Genomic DNA, 22,001 nt, shown 5'->3' with positions numbered 1-22,001 from the left:
CTCTAATTGAGAACACACACAAGGAATCAGCTTCCTCCCATTTGGAGAGGCAGGTGTTTAAATCCTAAAGACCTGATGGAGCAGAAATTCTCTTCAGGTGCAAGTAGAACACAATCAACAGCCAAAAAAAAAATCCCTCAAACAATTTAGCAGCTCCACAACATCAGTTCTTACCAGGAAGAAAGGGATGAAAGAAGAACATTGTGTTCATCCCTGGGAATTATACCACCTCTGCTCTGTGAAAGCTAGGGTCAATATGACCAGCTGCCAAATTTGGCACAATTAAAATTAAACAAAGAGAATATGGCAACTCTAGAAAAACAATATGAAGCTAAACTACGCAAATCAGCAACCCCTTCCCTGAAACATTTGCTTTGCTTCATGTTTTTGAAAGCCAGCATCCACAACTTTTAGTCTACTTTTACCATTATCTTCATTTTATATCACTTGATCAGAGATATTTGCAATTTCAGCAGAAGGCTGATAAAGAAATCTTTGATGTTGACAGTAAGGCTGATCTTCCATGCTATTGGACAAGAAGCTGTCTTATAAGAAGCAAGCAGCAATTTCCGAGTTGATAGCATGTCTTTCATTTGGTGTGGGAAGAATAATTTTGGGATTTCTCTCTTAAGGGTATGGGACACATTTAGATCCAAAACAAACCAACACAAAACTAAGCAAAATATATCCATGTATGCAGGGCCTATGGAGGAACAATACATATTTTTTGCTTTTTGTCTGGGACTGCAAAAATTGTGTGTGTGAATGAGAGATCTGTGGGTGGGGGGAGAAAAACACCACATTATATCACTCATATAATGGATTTAACCCTGTAGATCAAAAGTTGACCAGACCTAACCTACTAAAACATGGTAGCATTACTAGTGCTATTACAGTTTAAGGGTACCTGAAATGAAATAAGAAGGGAAATAAAATAATTCATCTAACTAGTTGGTTAGTTAGTCCAAGGACCTTCCCACATTACCACTGTTCTCCCAGTGATAAAGTTAAGGAAAAGAAGTTCCTAAATACCACTTTGGGAACACTCCTTACTGCATTTCTCTTCCTACCATACACTCTGTTCTGCCCTTGTCCATAACCCTGCCTCCCTACCTATGCCCTACCTAGTGTGCCTTTCATCTATGTGTCTGTTTTTAAATGCAGTTCTGGAGTTATGCTAATGTTGATTAACAACAACAAACCCATGCTGTTCTGGAATAGCAAAGGGTGTAGGGATGGGGGAGAGGAGACACTGGACTTTACCACATGGGAGGCAAGCGTCCTCCTCCCATCATTAAATCGTCATTAAATCCTGTTAATTGCATGTTCAGGGGGAAGATTGTCACACACACACCCCATTCTTGTCCCATCTGTAAAGAGTAATGGAGGCATCACTTGGCATCAACGAAGACTCCCATTAATACCAAATGACGCCTCCATTATTCTTTACGGATGGGACAAGAACAGGAGAAGCGTGTGTGTGTGTGATAATCCCCCCACCCCGGGTCATGCTATTAACAGGATTTAATGATGATTTAATGATGAAGGAAAGATACTTGCCTCTTCCATATGATAATCTCCACTAACATCATGTGACTCTCCATTCCTGGGACTGCCACAGAAGAAACTTAGAGCACCTGAGCACTAGCACTATGTCAGTGTGATTGGGAGCTTATTGATGGGTTTTCCCCATCAATGGCAATGTGTGAGCTCACCATGCTTGAGGGACAAAATGTCATGCCCAGCCTGGAAGACGGCTTGGAGGACTCAGAGGATGAGCTAGAGCCCCTGGGACCTGAACCTGTAATGGAGGAGCCAGAGCCCCTGGGGCTTGAACCTGTAATGGAGGAGCCAGAGGCTGACCCTAGTTCTGCTGGAGCAGAGTCTATGGCCCCTCCAGAGGTTCAGCAGTCAAGTTTGCCTGGTGCCGAGGCTGTGGACATGGAGGAGGATCTGGGCAGTGTGCCTACCTTCAATGAGCGTCGAGCAGAAAGAGAGGGCCTTCGAAGATCTCGGAGGCTTTATCGGAAGCGTCTTCGTAATCAGACACAGCTGAAGGCCAGCTCCTTGCCTTCTTAATCACCTGGAGCATGTGTGGTTCTTTGCCAGTGGATATCTGACTCTTTTAGAGGAAAGACTCTGTCTCTGGCTCCTTTGGCTTCTTGTCTTGACTACCTGGAAACCTTGACCTTGGACTGCTTCATCGACCTGCCTATCTGTTACCCTGAACCTCAGACCGTCTGACAATTCTCTTGGTAATCCCTTTTGGTAGAACTACTGTGAATCTCCAGGACTGTGTAGCTTACACTGACTTTGCTGTGCTGGGAGGGGGTTTGTTTGTTTGAGAACTAGTTGCCTTATCAGCCCTTTGGCTGCTTTCCCGGACACAAGAGGGTAACAAGATAAGAAGCAATGTCATGTGACAAGTATCACCAAAGATGAAATTGGCCAACTTTTATGGCAGTTTAAATGCCATGTGTGATAAAGTGCCAAGTTTTTGCTCAGTATCGACATACCTCAGTTAACAAAGCCTCTGACAGTGAATGTTCTTTTTACAAAATCTTTTTATTCCTGCCAAGCCCCCCCCCCCCGCCTTCTTTTTTTCTGTCTAGCTCAGGGGTTGGCAACCTCTGGCCCGGGGGCCGGATGCGGCCCGCGGGTGCCTTTCCGCCGGTCCCTGGTCCCTCCTGCCGCCAAAATCGCCGCCGATTTCAGCCGCTCTGGCTGCCATTTTGCCCTTCAAAATGGCAGTGCCCATTAGGAGACTCGGTGCGGCCTCCGGAGCCCTGAAACAGGGCTCCAGGAGCCGCACCGGGACTCTGGGAGGCCCGATGGGGCAGCCGGAGCCCTGAATCGGGGCTCCAGCAGCCGCACCGGGACTCTGGGAGGCTCGATGCAGCAGCCGGAGCCCTGAAACGGGGCTCCAGCAGCCGCCCCGGGACTCTGGGAGGCCCGCTGTGGCAGCCGGAGCCCAGAAACAGGGCTCCAGCAGCCACAGCAGGCCTTCCAATGGGCGCCGCCCACCTCCCTCCTATAAATGGCAGGAGGGGGAAGGAGGAGGAGGCAGAGAGAGAGGGAGGGAGGGAGAGGAGGAGGAGAGAGAGGGAGGGAGGGAGAGGAGAGAGAGAGGGTGGGAGGGAGAGGAGAGAGAGAGAGAGAAAGGGTGGGAGGGAGAGGAAAGAGAGGGAGGGAGGGGAGGAGAGAGAGAGTGAGAAAGGGAGGGAGGGAGGGACGGAGGGAGGGAGGGAGGGGAGGAGAAAGAGAGAGAAAAAGGGTGGGAGGGTGGGAGGGAGAGGAAAGAGAGGGAGGGAGGGAGGGGAGGAGGGAGGGGAGGGGGGAGAGAGAGAGAGAGAGGGTGGGAGGGTGGGAGTGAGAGTGAGGGAGGAAGGGAGAGAAAGAAAGTAGTTTGAGACAGTGGCATGCGTTTTTTGCTGTTTTGTAGCCTTGCCTAGTCGCTTCCATTCTTGCAAATATTGCTATTATTATTGTTGTTATCATTTGGTATTCTCTTTGCAAAATCCCCCCACATGGACTTGCTTGCTCTTTTCTGGGTTGAGACAGTGTGCATGCATTTTTCCTGTGTTATGGCATTGCCTAGTAGCTTCTTGCAAATGTTATTATTATGCGGCTCTGACCTCGGAGGGTGGAAACTCTGCCCCTGACATGTGGCTCTGCCCCTGGATAGTGGAAGCTCCGCCCTGGCATGCAGCTCCGCCCCAGAGGGTGGAAGCTCCACTCCCCGTGTGCGGTTCCGCCCCCGGAGGGTGGAAGCTCCACCCCCCCCCAGCTTCGGCCCCCCAGTTGTCTGAGGGACAGCAACCCGGCCCCCGGCTCAAAAAGGTTGCCTACCCCTGGTCTAGCTGGAGATTTTGATGCCACTGCTTACATCTGCAGGAATTAGAACTGGGCAGTTTTGTAGCATCCATATTCATCAACGGAATGCACTGACATTGCTGCATAAGAGAATCCGCAAACTACAGTGCTGAAGCTGTACTACAGTTATGGAGTCATAGTGTTGAAGAGCAGAAGTGTTCAACCAAGGATGGATATACTACAACTACAACATATGCCAAAAATGAATGGAGGTCTAGACAGGGGAATAAAACCCCCTAAATTGGCGGCTGCTGTTGCCAATGATGATGATGATGATATTCAATAAGAGTTTACAAAGATTTAAAATTAAATGAAAGAAATTAAGGAATAACAAGTCTCATGTGGTGGTTGTAACATTGGGTTTGAATTGAGGAAATGCAAGTTGACATCCCCAGTCACACATAAAGTTCAACCTGTTCTATCTCATAACACAGTTATGAAGATACAATGTGGTGCTGAACCATTCTGATATCTTTTATAAAAAGAGCAGGACATAAAGTGGGGAGGGTTTATAAAAGGAGTAATCACAGTAATTTCAAATTCAGTGGCATTGTACTGAACATTCAATATGCTTTCTTGTACGTGTACGAGGCTTTTCATATTACATATTGAGCCAAGCTATAAAATAATTTCAAAATTACTTAAGAACACTGGCACTGTGGCAAAAATCCGTCTTGGCATAACAAACCACAAATTGGTGATTTAATCAAAATGGCTACATCTGTTAGGACTATTTTTTTTAAAAAAAGGCTAGGTCCTCAGTACATTGCTTGAAAAAGGTTACTTTTTGTGGAGGGGGAATTAAACCAGTTCTGTTTCTGGGACAACTGCAAGCCATTGGGCTTCACAAAACAGGGCTTCCCCAAGATTAATGAGGACTGTGTCTGCCAAATCAGGACATTTGGAGGGAATGCCACAAACGCACAGAGGCAAACAGAAAACACTGTCATCAGCTCCCTTTTTTCATTTATTTGAAGAGTTGGCAAAGTGTGTGTGTGTGCACACGTGTACACACACATATTCTTATAATATTAAAACTGTGATCATTCATTATGAATTATGCAAGAATCAGTCATTTAATTAGATTTTGCTGGAAAAGCAAAATCAGTGAAATGAGAAGTTAGGCAGAAATGATTTCCCAATAGTTAGCAGAAGTTTCAGGAACATAAGTGTATTGTAATGCACATGGCTCAGATCATGTGCCATTTAATGCATAATCAAATCTATTTAGAAACAGCTCACTGCTCATTTCATTTCTCTCCTCGTATCTACTAGAAATAAGACAAATGTTGCAAACTAAGAAGATAGGTTTTAAGGTGACCAACCATCACAAATTATGCAGTATTCTGACATTTAATTAGCTTTTGCTAAAGTAATCTGGTCCATGTTTTAGTCTTCTCTTTATTTCATAATTTCTGGAATCCTGTTATTCCAGCTGTAGTTCAAATAGTGTATTTCATGTTATCGTCTTGTTATGGGTTCTCAGATTTTATTTTTAAAAATTCCGTGCTTCATGCTTGGGCCAAAGAACATGTTAAAAAGCTAAATTTATACCTCAATCCTAGGTATACCTATTCAGAATTACGTTCAGCTGAATTTAATGGGATTTATTTTCAAGTAAATTTGTTACTAGATTGTAATCTCAAATATGTGTATTGTAAGCATGTTTGTTTCAAGTTTAAAACTTAATAGCCCTAAACACTGCTTAAAAACAAGGGCAGATCAAACGGTGTGCATTGTGGGTTCTTTTATGTTGTTTTTAGGGGTATATAAATCTGTAGGTTTTTGCACCTACAGACTAATTTTTCATTTTGTAGCCATGAAGGTACATTAGCAGCGGGAATGCCTTTTTCACTGCCACTTATATGCCTGTTTTTGCAGATCTTTCCGCTTAACCTTGCAATTCGTCTATTTTCACAAGTGCTGACGCTAGCCATCAAACTATGTGGAATAGTTTGTAGCACTTATTCCCTTCTCCTTTTGTGTCATACCTTTTTAGATTGTAAGCCTGAGGGCAGGAAAATGTCTAATTAACTATCTGTAAACCATTCTGAGAATCTTTGTGGCTGAAGAACAGGGTATAAATAAAATAAATAAATAATATTATGGTTTTTTCCTTTCTTCCTGCTTTCCTTGCTTCCTCTACCCATTTCTGCCATTGCTTGAATTCTTCCTTTAGAAACAGTTTGGAACCTACCAATTCTCAAGCAGAGCACAGGTATGCGCAAAGCACATCCCTGTTCTGGAAAAGGACCATTAAGAATGATTTCATAACTGGGCTGTATCTTGTGGTCTTTGGTGCCAGTTCACATCATCACTTGAAATCTCATTTCTTCTCTCATAGCTGTGTGACTGGATCAGTGCCTTTCAAAACCTTTGCATTTGAGATGATGTGAAAAGTACTGTCCAGGGTGTTTGATCTCCAATAGCAAGTTACTGTACCACATGGTTCTGAAATTATGGTAACATGATGGTCCGGTCCTCAGCTCACAAGAGATTGTAATCCTTCCTTAAAACAGACTTTCCCAAACAGTGAAAGACTTCTTAAACTCTACTGAGAGAGACTAATCTGTAGACATCTCTACAGTTAAGGGCCAAAATAAAACCAATCATACTTGAGTATTAGTCACTGTACATCGGGAAAAAGTTTTAAATGTTTGCTCACCTGTAATAAGACAGGAGGTACAAAATTTACGTTGGGACAAAACTACTGGCAAACAAACAAATTGAATGCAATCCACTACTCAGCTATGACAGTTTTATCACCCATCTGGAGCTGCAAAATCAGGTGGATGCCATTTAACTGGTACATTATTTTTGAATTCGTGGGCCACACATTTATATTGTGCAAGCAAGTGTGACTTACTCCAGATTGAAGCATTGTGAAATCTGTTAGAAAAAGAAGCTAGAGAAAAGGAAAGGGTGGGGGGGGGGGGGAATTAATATAAACAAAACCACTCTGCCTTTGTATAGTCAAGTATTCCAATCAGCTAGTGCTGTCTTTTTGAACCCCTAAATTAAAGCTATCTAGACAAAACAAATATCTAGCTGTTTCTTGTTGCACTGTCTATAATCAGTACTAGGGATGTGAAAATCTCTGTTTCTGTTCAGTGTGTTTTCCCCAATCTTTTCTGCATTTTTCTCCTGTCCCTGGTCCATATCTAGTTGCAACATTGTTTTTATTTCAGGTTAATATGCAGAACTAGTAAAAAAGAACATAAAGCAAGTCAGACCCACAAACTTGCCTACAAGCAATGGAACCCAAGTCCATAGACACTCATGAAAGCAAGAAAGCTTGTCTAGACCAAATGTGCCCTTGACCTCCTCCAAGTTAGGACTGGCCATTGATTTCCCCAGGTCACATCTATCCTGCCTTTGTACATATTTATTTCCTAGTGCAGTATTTGGAGCCAAATGTGTTAACTAGAGATTATATTATTACAGGTATTATGCCACACCGTTGTTGTTGTTTTGTGCCTTCAATTTGACTCCAATGTATGGTGGCCCTTGGCAAGATTTATTCAGAGGTCTGCCATTGAATAAATCTTTGAAGGCTGAGAGAGTGTGACCTTCCCAAATGCACTCGCATAATCAAATAAAGATTCAAATCCCAGTGTCCCAGAGTTTTTGTTCAACACTCAAACCGTAACATTACTACGTTTCATTTTACTTTACCGGCCACCCTCAGGCCATCCCAATTCAATGCATATAATCAGTAATTTCTGGCTGTAGTCCTAATAGAACATACTCCCAGGCTACACAAAGAGAGTACAAACACTTGGCAGAGTGACTGACTTGTTAATTAGGAAGTTCTCCATTCAGATCTCACCTCTACTATGTCCTTTCTGATTTGGTTCCCATGTAACACCAAAACATGAGCAAGGCTTGGGCTGGGCTTTCTTTGTACCCTCTTCCCTTTGTCGAAGAATCCAAGGATCCCAAACTATTTTTAAGTTTGAGGGAGCTCAACCACAATAGGCAGGTTGTTATTAGTAAATTACTTTCCCCATCAACTATCGTTGAAACATCCCTAAGTATGAAGACTCAGAAGCACAATATTTACTTCAAAATGCCTTGCATGTATTCAGTGCAGTTTACTCTCAAGTAAGTGTCCACAGGACAGATTGCAGGCAGCCTTCCTTATTCCTGGGAGGGCTCAACAACAATTGCTGTCTTAATATTTCTTGTTGCTTGATCATTTGGTATACTTCTGATTGATAATGCCTAAGGAGCATCAAGAGTCTTAGTGGTCCAGTTTTGCCAGATCATTTCAGGAATGGGCTTCAAACCTGTTCCCTTCATTTTAGAATCCATGGAAGAATCCAATTAGCTACCTCCTAGTTGCCACAAACCGTTGTCCACACAGTCCTTCTGCCAAACTAAGGCCCAGCACAGACCGCCCCAAAGGGCAGCCTGCCAGCGGCCTATTTCTCTCTCGAGGAAAGCTGCAGCTGCCAAACCGTGCAGCTTCCCTCAGAAGTAAAAAGAACCCGAAAAAAACTGTGCTGGGCGGCCATTGGTGCACCATGACATAAACACGTGAATATGGCAGCCCCCATGTGGACGGGAGGCCACCATCAGGACAGCGCTGCCACACCCCTTTCAGCCATCTGTCTCGGGCCTTAGTTTAACATCTGCCCTAAAAAGCAAGATCATAAAACTATTTTACTCTAGTTTATAAATCTAAAACTGGATTAAAAGGAAAAGTGTGAACCTTTGTTTGTCCATGGAGATGTAACAGCAAACTGAAATAGGGCTGAAATGGGAAATAACTAACATGTGACCCTGCAGCAAATTCCTGATCCTCCAAATCATGACCAAGATGTGGTCCTCTAGATGGACTACAACTAAGATGTAGTCCTCTAGATGGACTGCAACTATCAACATCCGCATTCTATAAGCCCAAGTCTCTATCTGTAATACAGAAGCAGAAATATTCATTGATCCTGAAATAATTTCTTAACTAGGAAAAATTCGATGAGCAGAAGGAAGCTAGCAGCTGCTTTAAGACTGATTTATCTTAGCATGAGCTTTCAAGATTTCAATCCACATCTTCATGTGCACTGATGGAATTAATATGAAACCAAAATATATCAGCATGGTTGTTGGTGTGAGATAAAGCATAATAGGAAAGATGCAATTGGCTATAAACTTTCCAACAGTTGTATAAGGGGATATTGGTCTGTCAGGCTCGTTCTCAGACAGTTCTGAAGTGTGAAAGCAATAAATCTGCTTACCAAGAGTCATTTCCCTTGAAGTCAGAAGCTTTGTTGAGGAGACTATTTCTATAATGTGCTCTGAACTCTGAAAAGCACTCTGTGTGCTCTAGTATCCTTATTACTGTACAAATGAGACACTGCAGAATACTTCAGTATTGCTGTCATGCTGGCTCTGTCATGAGGCCCAGTGAAGTAGTTGCTTCAGGCAGAAGGGTGCTGGAGTAACAGATCTTTCTCTCTCTCTCTCTCTCTCTCTCTCTCACACACACACACACACACACACACACACAAGCCAGGTCCCTCTCCAGAGATCTGTGTCCCTCTCCAGAGTTGAAAATTGCCTAGTTAAGAGCTTTTCTCCCTAAAGAAATAGAAAGAAGAGGGGTGAAAGCAGTTTCACTGCTGCTACCAGTTCTGCTGTACAGAGCCAGCTGTTTTCTGAACCAGAGTTGTGTAGGAGGGAAGACTAAGAATATCACTTGTGTTTGGTACAGATTGTTGTTGTTTTTTAAATTCACCCCTGTGCTTCCCACAGAACTTAAGGCAGACATCCAGGAATCAGCCACCTCTATATTCCAAAGCCAGCTGCTAAAAGTAATGTGGCTGCAAGAGCTACTATTACTTCTGTCTTCTTCTGTAGGTAAATGCACCACTGTGATGTTCTACTCTTCTTCTGGAGGGTGGAAAGGGAGCTGGGCTGGGCAAGTGAGCAGCTAGTAACACTGAGCTGTGGCCACATTATCTTTCTCCAGTAACCAGGGACTGCTGCTATGTTTTTTGTTCCTCCACCACAATCTGGGGAATGCCACTGGCACCAATGCAATATGGAGTTGTGGTGCTTCCCTGTTCAATTAACTTAAAAAAAATATTAAACATTTATATACATACAAAAGCAACAAACATGCACTTCTTACAAACCAAAACATATACATAAGTTACATGTCAAGATAGATACTCCTTCAAATTCCATTACAATCATCATTCACAATGTCTATAGTTCAACTCACTCATATATTCACATTCCAAACTTCCTTTTCTGTCTCCTTACCTAAACCTTTTCAAACCTTCTCAAACTCAGTCTTTCTTCTTAATCATCACTGTTTTTTGCACTTTACAGCTATCTTCCAAATATCAACCTATAGTCTACCACTAAACTTTCCCTTCCTTCTCTCCCCTGCCTCCTAATCGTATCTCACATACTCTAACCTTCATCTCTACTTAACTTAAAACCTTCTTTATACTCTGGTTTCTCTTCAGAGCCTATACATCTTTTGCCTTTTAAACATCCATGTTACTACACTTCCTTCCCATCAGTACCAGTTCAATTTCTGTTAATTTTTGACTTTCTTATAAAGAAACCAGTTATTGATACCCAATCTACACTCCATTCAAATTCCTTTTCCACCAGTGTTTCCTTTTTTTACAGCTTACCTATTCTCTTTAGAACAATGTGTGTGTGTGTGTGTGTGAGAGAGAGAGAGAGAGAGCAAATGCACTGAGATCTAAAAACTCAATATTGCTATTGCATCACCATCACCACCCATATTGCTAGTTTTGTAAGCTGTTTAGCCTTCTCTGTCAGAGCATTCTAGTTCCACAGCACACTACAAATCCCAGGATTCCATACCACTGAGCCATGGCAGTTAAAGCAGTATCAAACTGCATCAATTGTGCAGTGTAGCAGAAAGCATAGGATCAGATGGGATCTCATGCTTCAGGGCATTTATGCCCTAAAACATAGGTTCTGTACGGATGCAGGGAATTATGAGTAACTACTCTGAACATTCTGAGATGGGGTTTAAAGCTTTGCCTGGGGTGGCTCCAACCTGAAGAACTCTATCCCTAACCATAACCCTTCTATAGAATATTGATACTGTGCAACCAATTGTGTAACTGCCTGTGTAACAGTTTATTGTCCCATTGTGCATGGGGAATGCACAGTAGCTGTTTCTGAAATCCCAGTGAAGAAAGTGACACTTTGACGTTACTGATTATATATGCATGATCCAAAAATGTGCAACTGTATGGCTGATATTCTGTTGGTTAATCTCAACTAGAGCAGATTTATTCAAATGAGTGTTGGGTGGTGATCCAACATATGGGTAAATCTAACTTATTCAATAGCTATACTCTGCTTGGGACTAATAATAGGATTTAGGTCCATGTGAATTCCACATTATATTTGTAGAATTTATGCAACCATGAATATGAACTAAATATATCAAAAAAAATCTGGTTCCTTGTGGATGTGAATTTATACAGGTTTATGCCATCAATGAGAGGCAATGTGGTGTAGTGGTTTGAGTGTTGGACTAGGATTTCAGACCAGGATTTGAATCTTTGCTCAGCCACAGAAACCCACTGTGTGAACTTGACCAAATCACACTTTTTCAACCTTAGAGGAAGATGAAAGCAAACCTCCTCTGAATAAATCTTTAGCATAAATAAAACTTTAGCATAAGTTGCTGTTAATTAGAAAACATACAATGACAATAGGATTCTAGTCATAGTAATATATACGTAAAAATATATATATTTCTACCACCAGAAATATACAGCAATGATTTACTGAAACAACTCTGTGAATAGCAGAAGAAGTCTGTTCCTTCATCCTCTGAAAATTCATTTTACACATTAATATTTCTATTGACATCATGGGCAAAAGAGCAGAATTGTCAAATGGATTGTTTCCCTTAAACATAACAATAAAATATAAACAATTTTCATGATCTGCACTGCCTTTAATTATTATTATTATTATTATACTGCCTTTATTATTATTATTATTATTATTTAAAGTCGCCCCATTACAGTAGTCTTAATGATGTCCCAAAGTATGATAATATAACTGCTAAAATTAGAAGGGCCACCAGTGCTAGATATCCAGAAATAGTGATTTTAATGAGATCAATTTGAACGCATTGTACAAGAATTACTATGTACTTGCCAGCATTTTATTACACAGCTCAATTATTCAATTAAGAGATGAGACAGGTCAACTAAAATGTACATTGTTAATACCGACATTACGCTACTAACTGATACGTCTGCTTTATGAAAGAATGTAGGAGGAAAGAACCAATGAAACAAAAAACCTCATTAATAAAACTGTATTACACTTAACCATGTAAGACACTGATAATTCTCTTTACTTATCTATCCAGCCCACTGATAATTCTCCTTATCTACTCTGATGTACCTTGTTCATTAAAACTATCATAATGAAAAAAAGAGAACGTCAAAAGCAAACATGAGCCACTACCTTTGACTAACACTAAATTAATGCTGAGATAGAGATCTTTTTCCAAAATTGAAAGATAGGTTACAGACAATAAATTACACAGTGATTCCTATCTAGACTATAATTTAACGTGTCTGTCTTCTGGATGTTATGTTATTCCAGGGAGGAACCATGTAGCTTTCCAAATGTCATTGGACTAAAACTCTCAGCATTCTTCCACAATGACCTCCTGACTAGGATGCTGGGACTTGCAGTCCAACAACTTCTGAAAAGTCGCATGACTCTGAGCCCTGTGTTATATAAATCCACAAGTTTGACTGCAGAGTCACAAAATTTGGTTTGTTATCTACAGGGGCAAAAAGAAAGATCACACCATCAGTCACTCCCAAACAAACATTTTTGAGTTTCTGTGTTGTACTTTATATCTAGAATGAACATTTAGCCAATTTTAACTAAACTTGATGTTTATATCTGGGCTTACATCCTGAACATTGGTCTGCAAGTCAGGACTGACTGGCAAACTTCAGCTTTTTTTCAGAAAATGACAGGTTGTGTTCCATTTTGCATGGAACATAGTGTGAAACAAATCACAAATCAGGGACTACAGACAGTACCAGTAAATTTTTGTATCTTCGGATCGTAAGCAAAACCATCAACATCAGTCCAAGCCACAGAGAGTATATTTCCTAGTTATTTATGTATAAGCTGATTAGAATTGGAACGTACCACCTGTTACAACTCAGATGATACTATATGCTGTGTACATCAGCCTTTTCTTCCAGTCATTGAATAAATCATTCACCTCCAGCTGGAATAGCATACACAGAATAATTTCGCTTGTTCAGAAAAAAAACGGCCCACTATTCTGGACAAATATTTCAAATACACAAGGACTGGCAATCAGCTATTGCAAGACTATACTATGTAAGACTGCCACATGATCAGATGCCTGGATTATTATTTTTTAAGACACACATCTTGTCTCAACGTATCTCTGCAAAAAGAAATTAAACCTGCAATCCTAAACAGGTTAATTTGGCTGCAAAACCCACTGATCTGAACCTGAGTCAGGGGGAGAGAAAATGTTGAGAATCCTACTAGTACTTCCAGCTAGAACTGCCCCATTTAATCAACAAGGAATCAACACGTGTGTAAATGCTAGTGATTTATTAGGTTTACTCCAATAGGAATCAGGCAAATATAATTTACTGCACGCCTGCCTGCCTGATGTCAAAACCTATCGTGAAGTTACTAGCTTGCTCATCCTGGTTGTCATCCATAATGACTTCTGTCCAAGGTTAAAACTAAAATATGTGCACTTTCAGCATTCCACTACCTCCAAAATGAACTATTCCAGAATAGATGGAAAGTAAAATCTAAGCGGTGCTTTTAAGAGACTGCAAAAGCAATTCTAATGAACCCTATACATCCACAGCAAAAGCTGCCGCAGGTCAGAACAGCATCATCCATTATTTGGTAATGTGAAAACTCTGCACAGTGACATGAGTGTGTTTGTGTGCGTGTGTACAAGAGGGAAAGGAAGAATTATGTCTGCCCTTTTGGATACAACTGATGAACCCCTCAAAAGTAGCAAAAGTTGATGACTTTTCAAAACAAACACCTGATGGTACAATCCACCAGTTTCAAGGGAGTACGAATTGCACTATGTATGTATTAATATTATTTTGGTTGCACAGTTTGTGCAACATCTTGAAGGAGCTTCCCTAAAATAGGTCAGAGTAGTATAAGACAAGATTTAGGTCCCAAAGAGAGATAAGATTTCAATCTTTCTATGAAGCTTGTTTCCTAACAGGTTCTTACTACCCTCTGAGCTTGTCTTCAATTCCCACAAACCAAAGTCGATTTATTTCATTTATTTCGTGCCTTACACACCACCACTACCACCAAAAAGAACAGCTGTGTTTTCTTATTCCTAATAGAAGAGGATACCATCTGCTCATATTTCTAAGAGAAAGTAAAGACAGGGTACTTGAAGGCAGGCTACCAAATCCTGCCACAGGTGACCATGGCCATTCTACATCATCCCTACTGCCCTCACTCTATCGTTCTTTCTGCCTGTGCTGTGACAGAGAATGGCAGAACACTGAGGAACAGCATCTATGGAGCAAGCAATGATATGTCCCAGCACGAAGTCTTATGACTGAAAACAGATGCTGTGGCTGAATATTGGTATGACACTGCAAATACTTGCTAGATACAAATTTCATACAAACATTTCTACCTCACTGTTATCTCAGTACATGTTTAATATAGAGATAAAGCAGAAGTGGTGGTGAGGGGAAAGGTGGGTATTTAAACCTTTCTCCCTTAATCTTTCGCTACAGCTAATGTCTCCCCACCCCACCCCACTGCCAATTGTTTCTTGTTGCTAACTGTCTTCAGATCTACCTTGGTCTACACTACAGAAATAATGCAGTTCGACACCAGTTTAACTGCCATGAAATCCTGGGATTTGTTATTTTGTGAGATATTTTGCCTTCTCTGTCAGAGAGCTTTGGTGCAACAACAAACTATGAATCCCAGAATTCCACAGCATTGAGTCATAGCAGCTAAAGTGTCAAACTGTGTTATTTCTGCAGTGCAGATTATACCCTCGACTCATGGCAATTCATGTAGTATGCAGCCCTCCTCTTTTGCCATTGCCTTCTAACTTTGTCAGCATTATAGTCTTTTCTAGTGAGTCATGCCTTCACATGATGTGACTGAAGTATGACAGCCTCAATTTAGCCATCTCGGCCTCTAGGGAGAGTTTGCGCTCGATTTGTTTCTACCATGCAAGATATATACAGATTTTCCCCAAGGTTTTGTCACACTCTTATTCCTTATAGTCTGGCTCTTTTTTTTATTCAAAAGAGAACCATCCACGCAGAGTAGAGAAGGATCAAGAGACCTGGAACAAAGCTGTTTGCAAAGGACCCTAAAACCTCTTAAAACATTTGCGGGGGATGGGGAGGGACAGTCTCTGCAAAACAGTGAGACCTGAACAGTTGTCATAGGATGGAATGAAATGGGAATGAGATATCTGGAAAGAGATTCTCAATGGCTGGATGAACTAAAGGACCTCACTCTGCAACATTCTGTTACAGGTGCCACACACATTTAATAATTCCAAACCACAGGTTCCTTCACTATCTCCTGGGAAATGCTCCAATTTTAAGGGCTATTGAGACATGCCTTTTCCTTTTTCCCAGAAAGGCTAAAATGGGATAATTGCAGGGGTCTCCCCTTTAATGCTCAGGCTAATGCCAGCTTGTCAGATGTGGCGTACAAGTGCTCTGCTCTAGAGCAATTCATCATTTTTCTGATACTAGTGGCAGCATCTCTCAAAATTCAGCACATGGTTCTTGTGTTTCTTCTGTCTCTGCATACATGACAGTGACTGAAAACAAGAGCTAAGATGTGGTGGAGGGCAGGCTGTGGGGGGGGACCTCTGAGGCTTTCTTTTAAAACAGCCTAGACCTAAAATGGTAAGAGTCATGATCAAGCAGCTTCCCATTCCTACACCAATTAGAAGACCTAAGAGCAGCTTCTGGATGGGTTACATATCTCCACAAGCTCCCACACCACTAGAAAGCAAAAGGCTAAAGTCATGCATTTGGGACCTGTTAACACAAAAACCCAAACAAACCTATGGCACATAAGAAGTCTGTTTTAATTCATTGGGGAACGCAAACCTCAAAAACAGCTTGAATGAGTGGAGAAAAGATGGGTGGGAAAATATATCCTTTCTTCATCCTTTCTCCCCTCCAAATTGGTGCCCTCTCAAAGTAGTTGTGAGTGGGGATAGTGTGCAATGGACTGCTTGGATTCAGCAGGGAAAGGGATGTCTAACAGTCACAAGCAACATTCACAGGAGTACCAGAGAGACCTTAGAGCTGGGAAGATTCAAACAAGGTTAAAAAAAATGGATTGTGAGGATTGTGTCCAGGAACAATCCTGACTGCATGAGAAAGAAATGAAACCAGCTGTGGACTGAAAGAAAGGGGCATTATTAAAGATAATATGAATAGCAGAAGGAGAAGTAAGGAACAAGTAGGCAGGGATTACAAGACACAGACTGGAGCAGCATGAACAAGATTCACAGGCGATCTGGCCAGGTGATGAATGTAAAGAAAGAGACGGTGTGGTTTGAGCACTGGAGAGCAGAGTTTACATCCTTAGTCAGCCATGGAAGCTCACCTTGGGCAAGTCACACACTCTCAATCTCAGGGGAAGATTATTATTATTATTATTATTATTATTATTATTATTATTAATATCCTGCCTCTCCTTGTGTGAGGACAGAGGCGGTTAACAACATACCAAATGCAAATACATAAATAATTTTTTAAAATTCCCATATCTCCTCCCCACTCTTCAAATCTCGCCCCACCCTCCGATGGCAAACCCACTCTGAACAAATCTTGCCAAGAAAACCCCACAATCCTAGGGTCACCATAAATAAAAAATGACTTAAAGGCACAAAACAAACATAAATTCAGACAGGGCAGCAGGTACTACAAAAGGACTGAAATTGTTATTTCAAATCTTTCTTCGATCCTGAGTTGTATGGGAAAGAAAGGGCAGCAAGAGCATTCAATATACTCGTACAAGTTTTTTAAAAAATGAAATTTGCAATGAGGAGACAAATAATTTTAAATTGTCTGTGAAGAAGAGGATTCCTAAAAATAAATAATAATGTGTATTCTTATACAGAAACGTATCATTTAGAATGATGCAAGGTGAGATGAAGAAAAGGATAGCTTTAAATCACTAGCTGTTGAGAGGTTCTTGCAACTTTTCATAACTTAAAAAGAGCTTTACTAACCAACAGCCTGACCAAGGATCTCACAGGGTAAGCAAACCTGTGCTCTCAAGATTGGATGACAGCTCCCACAAGCCCTTATCACTGGCCACTGTGGCTTGAGAGTATGGCAATTATAGTCCAAAACACTTGCAAGGAACAAGGTTACCTATCTCCTCTTCCAGTCCCACATCCTGTTTCCTGCAGAGGTCAACCAGACACATAGGACATGAAAACCAGAACATGGGGAAATTATTGGTTTGAATTTTAACTCAGTTTTAATGCCTCATGCTAGTTAGTGGATTTTGATAGTTGTGGTACAGAAAAGTAATTCTGACCTGGGATAAGGGCTATAATGCAAATAGCTGTTTAACCTGGCAACAGATATTTCATGGCATGAAAGTTGCAAGGGAATTCTCCCCTCTGTTAACTTGGGGAGCGTGATGTGGTGCCACTCTCCTACCAATCCATATGTAACCCATCTGAGGATATTTCCAGATAAACTAGCATCCACAGGGAGCAAGAGGATGGGGGAAAAGGTCATGTTTATCAAATCTGCAGAAGACACCAAACTAGGAGGGGTAGTTAATACCCCAGAGGATCAGAACGCAAAACACAGGATCGAGAATTCAAAAATGACCCTAATGGATTGGAGAGCTGGGCCAAAACTAACGAAATGTATTTCAGCAGTGATAAATATAAGGTGCTACATTTAGGGAGGAAAAATGAAATGCATACATATGGAAGAAAGCCAATGGGGTGTAGTGGTTTGAGCATCGTACTCTGCAGACCATGCTATGAATCTCCATCCAGTTATGGAAACCCACTGGGTGACCCTAGCCAAGTCAAACTCTCTCAGCCTCAGAGGCAGGCAAAAACAAAAACCCTCTGAATAAATCTTGCAAAAAAAAAAAAAAAAGCTTCTGCAATAGGGCTGCCTTAGGGTCGCCATAAGTCAGAAATTACTTGAAGACATGCAACACCAACACATACAGAAGGGATGACACCTATCCTGAAAACAGTACAGTGAGCCCTTGTTTTCCCCAAGAGAATTAGTTCCGGGATTTCTGTGGATACCAAAATCCATGGATGCTCAAGTCCCATTGTATATAATAGCATAGTAAAATGGAGTTCCTTGTATAAAATGGCAAAATGAAGGTTTGCTTTTTGGAATTTATATATTTTAAAGATATTTTCAATTAGCGAATGCTTGAATGCATGGATAAAACATCTGTGGATATGGCAGGCTGACTGTACAGGCGAAAAGGACCTAGGGTTCTTATTAGACTACAAGCTAAACATGGGTCAACAGAACAGTAACAGCAGGCAAAAAAAGCCAATGTAATTTTGTGCTGCATATTATAGCAGATTATTTCAAGAGGAATAGTAGTGCCATGCTATTTTTGATTTGGTAAGACTTCATTTGGAATACTGTGTCCAGTTCTGGCAACCCAGTTCAAGAATGATATTGACAATCTGGACATGTGTCTACAGGAGGACAACCAAGAAGATCTGGAAAACCAAACCATATGCGGAACCACTTAGGGAACTGACTATGTTTTGCCCGGAGAAGAAAAACTAAATAGTTGGTACAATAGCCATTTACAAATATTTAAAGAGGTGTTGTGTAGCAGGGGGAGCAACCTTGTTTTCTGCTGCTCTAGAGACTACAACACAAACCAATGGATTTATATTACAAGAAAAGAGATTTCCTCCTAAACATTTGGAGTAAGCTCATTTATTGCTTAGCCCAGAGACCACTGCAAACCCTAAACATTAGGAAGTACTTCTTTGATAGTAAGAGCTGCTCAAAAGTGGAACACAGTACCTAATGATGGACTCTCCCTTTTTTCGTTCTTTCTTTTTTGGGGGTGGGGGGAGAATTCTTTAAACAAGAGTTAGATTGCCAATTCTTGGAATTGTTTCAGTTATCTCTTCCTATGTACCAGGTAGTTGGACTAGAAGGTGCTGTGGTCCCTTTTCGCTCTATGATTCTATGCTTCTTAGCACTATCTCTCAAACTATAATGCATGCAGCTATTCCATGTGAAAACCATGCCCTATGAGAAGCAACTTAGAGAGCTGGGTATGTTTAGCCTGGAGAAAAAAAGAGGTGATATGATAGTCCTGTTTAAATATTTGAAGGGTTGTCATATTGAGGAGGGAGCTAGCTTGTGTTCTGCAGCTCCAGAGAATAGGACACAGAACAATGGATGCAAGCTACGGGAAAAGAGATTCCACCTCAACATTAGGAAGAACTTCCTGAGAGTAAGGGCTATGTGACAGTGGAAGACATTCCCTTGGAAAGTGTGATGGAGTCTGCTTTATGGAGATCTTTAAACAGAGGCTGGATTGCCATCTGTCAGGGTGCTTCGATTGTAAGATCCTGCATGGCAGAATGGAGTTGGGCTGGATAGCCCTTGAGGTCTCTTCCAGCTCTATGATTCTATGATACTTTTCCTCCTTACGAAATAAGGACAGGCCAGGAGAATCAGTAGAAGAATCAGTGAAAATGAATGGATGCATTAAAGACCTTTCTGTACACAGACTGCCAAACTCCAAGTGCAAACAGGTATGGAAACAGGGGGCTATAGATGGAAGAGAACTACTGGGACCCTCCGCAAAACGCCATAGAAGCAGCCAAGGAACTGTAGGATCCAAGAGCCTCATCTCAAAGCAGCCTTTACTCCTAAGCACGTTGGCTTCAAATCCAGAGGGCAAGGATGATGCCAGGAGAGAAGTAGAAAGAGTAGCTAAAGGGTCCTAAGTGAGGGGATGGAATCAAAGAGAGGGCATCAGACCGAACCTGGGGAGGATGAGAAGGAGGGGGGTAAAAGCTGAAGGGAAGGGGTATTTGAGGCCAGGCCCTCTAAGACTGGCCTGTCCATAGGGATCAAGGGCAGGGATGTGTGCATGGGAAAGGGGCACCCAGAGAGTTGCAGGTGAACCAGGGAATCAAGAGCTAGGTATGTGTGTATGCAACAGGGGCAGCGACAGAGTTCCATGTAAATCTGGGCATCGAGAGCATTTTTTTTTTTGGGGGGGGGGGGAGTGTAGGCTATAGAGGGCACCCAGTTACACGTGAACCAGGTTTGAGTGTATGCAATAGGGGCACCCAGAGAGTTACACGTGAACCAGGAGGTCAAGAGCCAGCTCTGTGTGGACACGAAAAGGACACCCAGAGAGTTACAGGTGAAGCAGGGGGTCAAGAACCAACTGCCCTGGCTCAAGGCTATGGAATTCTGGGAGTTGGAATTCCCAGAATTCCATAGCCTGAGCCAGAGAAAAAATTAAAGCGGGGCCAAACCGGGTTATTTCTCCAAAGTGGATGCAGCCCCAATTTCTTTTTGTTTCTTCCCACCGTGAGAGAGGGACGCAGGCGAGGAAGGGCCGCTTCCAGCGTGGCTGCCAGGGCGGCGGGGCTGAACACGCGTGTCAGGCGTCACGTGTGAAGGTGCCCCCCCTCCAAAACCACCCCTCCCTGCCTCCCTCTGCCTTTACCGTGGGGCCGGTGAGTCGGCTGATGCTCTCCCCGAGCGAGTCCAGGTTGACCCTCCTGCGGCGGGGAGCCCTCCGGGAGCCTCCGGAGCCGGGGATCAAGGAGGCTGCTGCGGCGGCGGCGGCGGCGGCGGCGGCTGGGGCTCCGGAGGCCTGGGCTTCGGCGGAAGGGGGAGCAGCGCTGGCCCCGGGGGTGGCGGGCCCCGAAGGGCTGGGGGGGCTGCGGCTGCCGTTCCAGCAGAGTCGGGCCACGGGGCACTCGCTCTCCTCCTCGGGGCTGGTCTCCAGGTAGTCCGAGCCCAAGGAGCTGAAGGACTCCGAGGAGATCTTGCGCCGGGACATGATCGGACAGGGGCACCTTCTCCTCCTCCTCCTCCTCCTCCTTCCTCTGGGAAGCCTTAGGCAGCCAGGGGGAAGAGGCCAAGGGGGGCTCCCCAAGGGATGCTGATGCTGATGCTGATGCTGCTGCTGCTGGGGTGGCAGAGGGGGCTCATAGTGGAGGATGGCTGCCTTGCCTTGCCTTGCCTTGCCTTGCCTTGCCTTGCCTCGATGGCTCTCTGCCTCGCCGGAGCTAGCTCTCCAAGGCTCGGCTGGCTGGGCGCCTTTAAAGGCGACGCCTCCTGCTCCTCCTGCTGCTGCTGCTGCTGCTTGGGCTCCTCCTGCTCGGCCCTCGCCTTCCCTGGGAGCAGGCGCCCGGCGATCCTTGCCACCACTGGGCCCTGGCTCCCTGGCAGCAGCAGCAGCTCCTCCTCCTCCTGCTTTCTCTCCACATTTTAAAAAGGCAACCGGAACAACAGCAACAACAGCCAAACAATATTTGTGCCTTTGGACATTTTGTTTGGATATTTTGTTGGGGGTCATATATCTATAACCCACTCTCTTCCATGCCAGCATTCTCTGAAGATGCCAGCCAGAGATGCCAGCGAAATGTCAGGAAGAAACTAGAACATGGCCACGCAGCCCAAAAAACCCACACCAAATGAATGGTTCCTTTTTTACTGGGCCAACCAAAATGCACAGCCCCAGATTGCAAGCCTTCCAGGCGGCACTGGCTTCTTCATCTGGCAAACAGGAGGAAAGAAATGGGAAGCTGCCTGTCAGTCCCAGAGCTGCCTTTTCTGTCTCTGGTCTTAGTTCAGAGAGTAGGGAGAGCTAGCCACCTTCATTGGATATTGTAGAGGGGCAGGATATCAATAATAATAATAATTATTATTATTATTATTATTATTAGCTTTTTAAAGAAAAACTTTATCATTTAAAAAAGAACAGATAACACTTTTCAAAGACACCATTTTATGAAAACTTCCTTTAAAAAACAACAACCTCCCACCCCAATCTATACAAAATAAATCCTTTCTATCCACAAG

The 22,001-nt window shown here is 42.8% G+C and overlaps 1 protein-coding gene across 1 annotated transcript in view; it reads right to left on the bottom strand.

Annotated features, from left to right (window-relative positions):
• The window catches only part of GUCY1A2 (guanylate cyclase 1 soluble subunit alpha 2), a 263,827-nt gene extending 242,713 nt beyond the window's left edge, over positions 1 to 21,114 (bottom strand). The window contains exon 1 of the mRNA XM_089508245.1: positions 20,638 to 21,114. Coding sequence (XP_089364371.1) covers positions 20,638 to 20,976 — 339 coding nt within the window. The 5' untranslated portion in view covers positions 20,977 to 21,114. The remainder of the gene's footprint in view (positions 1 to 20,637) is intronic.
• Between the last annotated feature and the right edge of the window lie 887 nt (positions 21,115 to 22,001).

The sequence above is a fragment of the Sceloporus occidentalis genome, unplaced genomic scaffold, assembly GCF_023333645.1.
Source record: "Sceloporus occidentalis isolate IW3139 unplaced genomic scaffold, rSceOcc1.0.p SCAF_2, whole genome shotgun sequence".
Classification (NCBI taxonomy): domain Eukaryota; kingdom Metazoa; phylum Chordata; class Lepidosauria; order Squamata; family Phrynosomatidae; genus Sceloporus; species Sceloporus occidentalis.
Note: the sequence above shows the minus strand (reverse complement) of the source record. Positions and strands in the feature narration are given on the sequence as shown.